The 8,870-nt window shown below is 43.8% G+C and overlaps 1 protein-coding gene across 1 annotated transcript in view; it reads left to right on the top strand.

The window, feature by feature from the left end:
* The window catches only part of DARS2 (aspartyl-tRNA synthetase 2, mitochondrial), a gene marked incomplete at both ends in the record, with an annotated part of 13,208 nt that extends 4,341 nt beyond the window's left edge, over positions 1 to 8,867 (top strand). Inside the window, 10 exons of the mRNA XM_010175057.1 lie at positions 1,330 to 1,436; positions 2,185 to 2,254; positions 2,826 to 3,005; positions 3,966 to 4,073; positions 5,298 to 5,360; positions 5,525 to 5,677; positions 6,559 to 6,777; positions 7,257 to 7,367; positions 7,582 to 7,657; positions 8,736 to 8,867. Of these exons, the coding sequence (XP_010173359.1) occupies positions 1,330 to 1,436; positions 2,185 to 2,254; positions 2,826 to 3,005; positions 3,966 to 4,073; positions 5,298 to 5,360; positions 5,525 to 5,677; positions 6,559 to 6,777; positions 7,257 to 7,367; positions 7,582 to 7,657; positions 8,736 to 8,867 (1,219 nt within the window). The remainder of the gene's footprint in view (positions 1 to 1,329; positions 1,437 to 2,184; positions 2,255 to 2,825; positions 3,006 to 3,965; positions 4,074 to 5,297; positions 5,361 to 5,524; positions 5,678 to 6,558; positions 6,778 to 7,256; positions 7,368 to 7,581; positions 7,658 to 8,735) is intronic.
* Between the last annotated feature and the right edge of the window lie 3 nt (positions 8,868 to 8,870).

The following is an 8,870-nucleotide window of genomic DNA, read 5'->3' on the forward strand; positions in this document are numbered from 1 at the left end:
GCTGAAGAAAGATTTTTGGCCAGTAAACATAACCTGTGTGTGGATGCAAAGAGTATGTGGTTCTGTAGGTCTGTATAACGGTGTGGTGTTGTCAGCCTTGTATTTTCCTTCACTCTCCTCAGTGATGCCACAATTCTCTGGCACAACTTTGGTACATGTGACCGAGCAGCCAAGATGGATTTATAAAGTAGAAGCAGTAGATTAGATAAAAGAAACAAAACTACTCCTTCACAGGGTCTAGAGAAAAGATTCCTCCCTGCCAACCCAAACACAGCCAGATCAGGGCAGATTTCAAGAAAAGGAGTCATAGAATCACAGACTGGTTTGGGTTGGAAGGGACCTTAAGGGTCATCCAGTCCCAACCCCCCTGCCATCAGCAGGGACTCCTTCCACTAGACCAGGTTGCTCAAAGCCTCATCCAACCTGGCCTTGAACACTTCAAGGGAGGAGCAGCCACAGCTTCTCTGGGCAACCTGGGCCACTGTCTCACCACCCTCACACCAAACAATTTCCTGATATCCAATCTAAACCTACCTTCTTCCAGTTTAAAGCCATTTCCCCTTGTTCTATCATTGATTCTATGATATTCTGTAAGTATAGTTACCACTAAAATGCATATTAGTCAAGGTTTCTGTCAATAAACATTCCAAAATCAATGGGAAAGGACCTAGCCCAAAATTGTGCCTAGCTTGCCTACAGTTTCTGGGGTAGAGATCCAGACCTAAAACACCAGCTGCTGATTTTTATAATATAGCTTGGCTGCCTGTGGAAACAAGGCAACAATTCCATTGCCCTTCTCAAAAACTTTTAAATCCCTTTGTGATTTCCCTTATATTCAACTGAGGGGTAAAGGTTTGGAGAAGTTGTTCCTAAAGTGAAGTAAGCCTGTAGTGGAGGGAAAGGCTACAGGGTGAACTTGCTCTATCAAACAGAAAAGAATCCGTGAGAGGAAAAATGTGATAGAATGCTCCATCTGAAGAATTCACATTGATTACTTGGTGGGGTGATTGTAGGAAATGGTTTGTCTCTAGTGCCAGTGCTCAGGTGAAAAATTCAGGTGAACTCTTCTTTAAAATTCATTTATTATTATTGATAAACTCTGGTTTTGCCATTCCATATCCACTTGTAACATTTTGAGCAAGAAAAGCTGGGGCAAGAGCTGAATCTTCTGAAAGAGAAGGGGGAAAAGATTACCTAAAACCCAGTAACTCTTGGAAAGCAGCACAACTTTGTGTGCAAGGTGTAATCAGGTCAGCTCTTTCTGTGTCAGGGAATTGAGGCCTCTTATCTGCTGAACTGTGTAAACTTTTCTCTTGTTTTTCATGCCAGGGAGCAAAAGAATTCCTTGTGCCCTCAAGGGAGGCGGGCAAGTTCTACTCTCTGCCACAGAGTCCTCAGCAGTTCAAGCAGCTCCTCATGGTTGGAGGCATGGACAGGTAAGAGTTTTTTGGACTCCTCTTAGCTGTATGTCCCATCCAGGGTTTGCTTGCTTTGATCTGTGAGGTTTTAGATATTTCCCCAAAAACTTACTACCAAGGGTTTGGTGTTTTGAAGAGAGATCCTTAAATACTTGGTGCTTTCCAGCTGGGTCAGGCCCTTTGCCCCTCAGCAATAATGTCTCCCAGTAAGAGGAAATGTATCCTGGTTGAAGTCTTCACTGTTGTTTTAAATGGAAACCTGATCTGAAGCACAGTCTGCCTGAAGGGCAGAAAATCTAGTGTGTGATAAAAGCTTCTTCAAGAGGAACCTGTAGAACTAATTGAGACGAGGCTGAGCAGGACTGAGACAAGGAGAGCATGTTCTCAGGGTGCATGAATACAAAGCTTTTAACTGGGCTTATTCCTCCAAATCAAATTGAAGGAGATGGAGACAGTTGTTCATGCAGTGAACTACAGGCCAGATCTTGATGATGAGTGAGTTTTGCATGGCTCTTAATAGAGTCCAGATTGGGAGCAGAGGGTGGGAAGGGGGTTGCATATGCCCTTGTTGGGACACAGCTCACCTGGTAGCCTCCACATGCTTCTGGAGGTATGGTTGGAGACAGATACAGCTGCTGATACCACTCAAAATTTCATGCTTTTGAGGAGATGGGAACAACCAGGGCTATCATTGTGACCAATTCTACAGCCAACAATTTAATTTAGGGTACTTTAAATTGTCATCTAAATAAAAGTGCTGTTGCAGGTATTTCCAGGTTGCACGCTGCTACCGAGATGAAGGTTCGCGGCCTGACAGGCAGCCTGAATTCACTCAGGTAACGAGCTCATGCTGCCTTTTACTCTCCCCCTCACCCCAAACGGCTTGTAGCTGTTTTCCCTTCTGAAGGCTTAGTTTCTGCTCCCTCTTGTGCTACTTGGAGGATACAGTGTTGTTTGCTGTGTGCAACCCCTCGAAGTTAGCGTGGGATGTACACACAGTGGTTACTGTCCTTGGCTGACTGCGCAGTCCCCGGTGCCGTAGATGTGGGAATTGTGTTGCAGCAGTCACTGTGCTTGATGATGCAAGCTCCTCCTGTCCTGCTGGGTCAGGCATCCCATTCCTCAGCCTTGAGATCCCAGGCAGAGTTAGCCTGGTTCATTCAAGGTTTCTCCCTCTGTCCTTGTCATCATTACCTCATTCAGCTCTCTGAGGAGATTGTTGCCTGAGTCATCAGGCTGTGGGACTATCATAAACGCATCCTCAGTCTAATGCACTCATGCTGTGATTTAATTTAGTGTATTGTTTCTTTTTATGATGGTTTTATAGTTAAGAACTCCTGCAAGTAGCAGTGCAAAGACTAAACCTATAGCTAATGTGGAATTCCCCCTCTTGTTTTCTGTTTTAAGATAGATATAGAGATGTCATTTGTAGATCAAGCTGGGATCCAGAGACTGATAGAGGGCCTCCTGCAATATTCCTGGCCTGAGGAAAGAGGCTTCATTATGACTCCTTTCCCTTCCATGACATATGAGGAGGCACTGTCTGACTATGGGACTGATAAACCAGACACTCGTTTCGGGATGAAGGTGAGGGTTTGCCCATTGGAAACTTGCAGCTTCTCCTCCCTATTAGGGTCTTTCTGGATGGTCTTTCTGGATGGTCTTTCTGGATGGTCTTTCTGGATGGTCTTTCTGGATGGTCTTTCTGGATGGTCTTTCTGGATGGTCTTTCTGGATGGTCTTTCTGGATCCCTTCCAATCCCTAACATTCTGTGATTAAGAGTAATCTTTGTTTAAATCATGTATATGTGATTGGCTGGAGTTCTGAATGCTATAATTTACCCGAGGTGTCTATCGCATCATTGCTGCTTTGTACAGGTAATCCATCTCTTGGGGAAGAGAGAGTTTGATTATTTACTTGTGGGAAAATGTATGTTTTTAGAACATTTATTTTAAAGATAATGGAGAGTTTAGGAAGCAATGTATCTTGACTGTCTTAAGAACAGAAGTCCATAAGGCATCCACAGATACCATAAGTGCTTTTCTGTGCTGTATTCCAAAGCTTGCTCTTGGTGAGCCTCCTTCATGAGGTGGGCTTCTCCAGCCTTTTAATGGCCTGAAAATATTTTCAACATAACCAGCTATGATTGTGTGCATACAATATTTGTATATGAAATAAGAGTATGAAAGTAGGAAAGAAGAATATTAACAAATGTATTAAGAGGAGAAGTGCTGAAAAGCAAAAAAGCATCTTGTGTTTCTCTAGGAATTAATTTGGGGGTTTCTTTTTCAGTGTACATCTCTTCACTGTGGTAGGGTGTAGTTTTTTCTGGCTGTCCTGCACATCTCTTTCAGCAGTGCTCAGCTTCCTAATTAATGGTTATTCCAGCTTGGCCCCATTCACTTCTTTCTGTGAACCATTTGATTTCTCTGAGCAAAGTAATGATATCCCAGGGAGGGGTGTTGAAGGTGTTAAGACACAAGTGCAGGATTTTTGCTTCATGGTCCTACCACCACTGCTTTTTCCTATGATCTCTCCTTTCTCAGATAGTGGATATCGGTGACTTTTTACGAAGATCAGACATCCAGTTTGTGCAGAATGCACTCAGTTACCCACGTGGCACTGTCAAAGCCATTTGTATCCCTCAGGGAGTGGTAAGTGATGCTTTTACATAATGCTTATGGTTTATGTGAAATAAATAAACTGCCAATTGGAATTCCTTTGTTGGTATGGAAATGTTCTTTGCTATTACTGGGGGAGTAGTGCCCTTTGGGGAGCTTGGGGTTGGTTGTGATTGACGTCAGGTTGGGCTGAGTGGTGTTAGAAGAGGGGAATGGAGATGATCAGGCAACAGAAGGAATATATTGTCCTCAGGAAGGGGAGGAAGAAAACAGAGCTTCAAGGTCCCTCAAGGATTGGGAAGCCCCTTGAGGTTTCAGCTTGCTTTTGAGGATGTTTTCTGATGTACATCTCAGTAGTAAATTGTGCCCTGTGGCAAGAGATTGAAATAGAGCCAGGTGTGGCACAGCTCTTTTGGACTAGTGAGAGAAGGGTCAGTGGTTACACACCTTTCTCATGTTTGCTTTTTCTGTGTTTGTGGACATCACTCATCTCTTGTAATGAGAATATAATGGACCAAATCCAAGGCTGACAATAGATGTAGAAGATTATTTGACACAGCCATGTATTTTGGCAGGGAAGCAGATTTAATTCTGGCTGCAGCTTGGGCAGTATGGAAAAAATATCCACTAAACACTGAGTTTTATTTGGGGAACAGGACTTTCTGACCATGGTTTCTCTTGAGATTCTTTAATTTTGGCACAAAGTGCAAGTTACTGGCTTCCCACGAGAGGGCACTAAGTTGTGTGTTTGAGCAAAACAAAAGTGGAATCTTGAGCCCTCTAAACATTAAAATAGCTGAAAAAAAATTAAGATCTTGATGCAGGTCCTCAGATGTGCTGCATTTCTTTGCACGTGAGAGTGAGCTCAGTTGGTTTCCTTCTGTTCCTCCAAACTGAGCTATGCCTTCCCCATCAACAGTGTGGTGTTACAACCTTGTTCCTGCACGCTGGAGGCAGTTAGTTGGTATGATCTGACTCTGCTGACCAGCTGTATCTGATCTGTGAGCAGGGAGAAAAACTCCAGCCAGATGTACAACCTAGAGGGGCCCCTTCCTGAAAGGAGCCCTTGGAGAAGACGCCCTGCTGCAGCCTAGTGCTGTGGGACCTGTCCTGTTCCACAGCCCTCATGAGAACTTGTACTAGAGACAAAACAACTTGAGAAGTTTAGAAATGGCTCAGTCAGTAGACTTGAATCCTGGCCAGGCTTTCCATTGATTTTGCTGATGTTTAATGTGTCTTCTCTTGCTCTTTCGCCAGAGATACCTTAAAAATAAAGATCTGGAGTCATTAAAGGAGTCTGCAAAATCCCAGTTTAACCAGGTGAGACAGAAACACTGGTGAGGTATTTGGAACAGTGAATGATAAAGTGTGTATAAATATGCAGGCAGAGGAAAGTAGAAGAGCAGCTTTTAATAGCCAGTGCCCGCACATGTCAAGACAAGAGAGGGCAGCACTGGACTGAACATACTCTTACCTTTCTCTAGGAAATTATGGAAATTATCTGCAGGCCTGATGGAAGCTTGAAGTCCCTGCTTACAAAGTTTCTTGGTGAGAAGCAGCAGTCAGAGCTTATCCAAGCGCTGAACATGCAGGTGGATGATGTGGTGCTGCTGGCAGCTGGTGAACACAAGCGAGTGGTAGGAAGCATTTCTTGGGTGGCTATGTGAGCTGAATGTTGATGGTGATTGCTTTGATGTTATCTGACCTTAGTCTAATTCTTCTTATTATTAAAATAGGTCATCGTCTAATTCTGTGTTTCTCTGGAGCTGAAACTATAGCAACAGCAAATAATGCATGAAATGTACCTATTGCTTTTATTTTCCCCAGCCGAATTCTGGGAAGAACTTGTAACTGAAATGAAGGCAGGAATGTAAAACAGGATCAAATCAACGCCTCCTTTTCTCTCACCTTAACTTAATTTTTAAGGTTCTGAAAGACAAGGTCAACTTTAAGACTGAAAACCGAGGTCAACTAGGTCATTTTGTCTCCCATAAGCAGATGATGAGTGAAGCACAGCTGCTTATTAGCAGCAGTGTTGGGAGATTCTGTCCCTACCCTTTTCTGTGTTCTTGCCAGGAGATGCTGCCTTCCAAGCATTGATTTATGACAAGGTGTTCTTGCCTGATAGCCAAAATTTTGTCATATTCTCTTTCTCTGCCTTCATTTCTCTGTCTGCAAAGTGCAGATCTTAGCTGTGCTCCCCCAGTTAATCCACATTCCTGTAGAGCCTGAGGTTAGTGTAGGAGACTTGTGTGAGGATGGAACATTTGGAAGAAAATGAGCTTTCCAGCTCCTTACTTGCCTTTCTTTGTCAAACCCTGGAGCTGCTGCTGCCTTAGCAGGAAGATGACATGTTTCAGAACACAGGGCAAAAGTGTTTAAGGCAACAATGCATTGCCACTGATGCTGTCAGTGATACCACCTTTATAAAACACACTTTCCCTTCCCTAGTCTGTATTTGAATGACTTCCCTGTTAGTAAAATTGCCCTGTCTCATTCTCCCCCTTCTCTTTTGCAGTGCTCCGCATTAGGAAGCCTACGGTTAGAGAGTGCTGACCTCCTTGAGGCAGCTGGGCTGGTACTCCGTGATCCTACAGCTTTTCACTTCCTCTGGGTGGTGGATTTCCCCCTCTTCCTCCCCAAGGAAGAGAATCCCACTGAACTGGAATCTGCTCATCACCCCTTCACTGCTCCTCATCCTTCAGATACCAACCTCCTCTATTCTGATCCTGCAAAGGTAACTGACTTTGTCTGCCATGCTGGCTCTCTTACAGCTCTGTGTTGTAGAAGACTAGGCAAGTAGCAGCTCTTTTTAGTGTAAAAAGAGATGTTTTATGAGACTGCATATTGTACACGTGTATATTTGGAAAAGATGGCTTCCAGATTACTGAGTGGCAAATATACCCATGTGTGCCCCTGACAAAAGGGGCTTATAGGAAAGAGTTGCCTAAGGGGAGAAAGAAGTCTTATATTCTGACCCATCCCATGTGGCTTCAGATTTTGATTAACTTTGCAAAAGGTTTGTACAGTTCCCACCTCTGTCAGCAGCATCTGTGCCTCTGATAGGACTGGTACCCGAACTGCAAGGTACCACTGGGAGGGCAGTGTTGTAGTATGTCAAGACTTGATTCCCTGTGTCTTTGCCTGTGTGCAGGTTGGTGTTAAATGCAGCCGTGCCCCAGCCTTACCAAGGTGCTTGTTCGTTTCTCTCTGCAGGTCCGTAGCCAGCACTATGACCTTGTGCTGAATGGGAGTGAAGTTGGAGGTGGCTCCATCAGAATTCATAGTGCAGAACAACAGCGTTTTGTGCTGGAGAAAGTGCTGAAGGTAACACATACAGATGTCCCTAACAGCTTCTTGGAGATATAAATGACTCCTGAATTTAAATAGCCACTTCAGATTCTGAAAGCAACACTCATATGCTTCATAGGGAAACATAACTCCTAGCCCTGAGTGATGGATGACATCTCCATTCATTCATCTTCTGTTGCTAGTGGGAAAGCATTATTTACCCAGTGATGCTTGTTATGTAATTTTGCAGGAGGACTCTGAGGTGCTTTCCCATCTGCTTGAGGCTTTGGAATTTGGAGCTCCACCTCATGGAGGAATTGCTTTAGGTGAGTGCTCTGTAGCTCTCCAGGATGCGGGTGTCTCGTGACTTTTTAATCTTTTTGGCATATTGGAACCCAGAAACAAGCCTCATGTTTGTTAACCAGAGCCTTGTCTCCTCCTGACAGAGAGTGCTGTTCTGGTGTTGCTGTTTGGCACCACCAACATGGTAACACTCTGTGGGCTTACACAGTGCTCCCATCTCTAGCTGCTTTGTAGAAGAAAAGAGAGGTCTCCTCGCTACGTGCAGAATATTTTGGTGTTCCTCCCCAGTGTCATGGTGTGATTTAGTTCTTGTGCAAGGCCCAAATCTTATATTGGTGGCTCTAAGGCTGATCCTTATATGCAGTTCTACAAACAGTGTATTCATGAAGATTGAGTCATCTTTATTCTCATTCCTGTGCAGCCAGAACAGGATCCGTGTGCTGCATGCCCAGAGGCCTGGGACAGCATGGTGCTTTGTTTCATGCCCTGGGTCACAGCCACAACCTTGCCCTCTGCTTCAGTCTCACTTCCCTTCTTCCTTATTTGTTTTGCTCACTGAATTGGATAATGTAAGATTTCTTTTCTTAGAACCTTGCAACAAACACCAGAACAAACAACCACCAACAATAAAAAAAAAAACTACAAAAAAGGTAGCATTTTAACCTGTAGTTTTCCAGTGTGATTTGTCTCCATCCAAACACCCAGAGGCTCTTGTTCTTTTTGAATTCCTACTGGTTCTAATCCTTCAGAACTGGTTGATCAAGAGCTTTGAGCAGTTAAGCAGAGCCCTGACTGCTCCTGCCACTTAGCTATCCTGATTTTGTTATGCTGTCTTTACAGTGGTGCTCTCTGTCTTGCTGAACATTCTCTAATATTGAAAAGCTGTATTTTGCTAGGTATTTCTACTCTTTAGGCAACTCTGTTTCTCTGCTACTGGTTGAAATTTATTTTTTCCCCTTACTTGCTTCAGTTTTATCCTTCAAACTCAGTAATATTATCTACTCCCATATTTCTGATTATTATTATTATTTTTTTCTGAATCAGAGGAAGTAATATAGGGCCATGACTCAAGTGGTTCACCAGTTTGTTTTCTGCTTCTAGGACTTGACAGACTGATCTCTCTCATCGTTGATGCTCCAAGTATCCGAGATGTCATTGCTTTTCCTAAATCCTTCAGGGGACGGGACTTGATGGGCAATGCTCCGGACTATGTCACTCCAGAAGAACTAGAGCCAT

Source organism: Antrostomus carolinensis, unplaced genomic scaffold (assembly GCF_000700745.2).
Source record: "Antrostomus carolinensis isolate BGI_N321 unplaced genomic scaffold, ASM70074v2 scaffold29819, whole genome shotgun sequence".
In the NCBI taxonomy this organism is placed as follows: domain Eukaryota; kingdom Metazoa; phylum Chordata; class Aves; order Caprimulgiformes; family Caprimulgidae; genus Antrostomus; species Antrostomus carolinensis.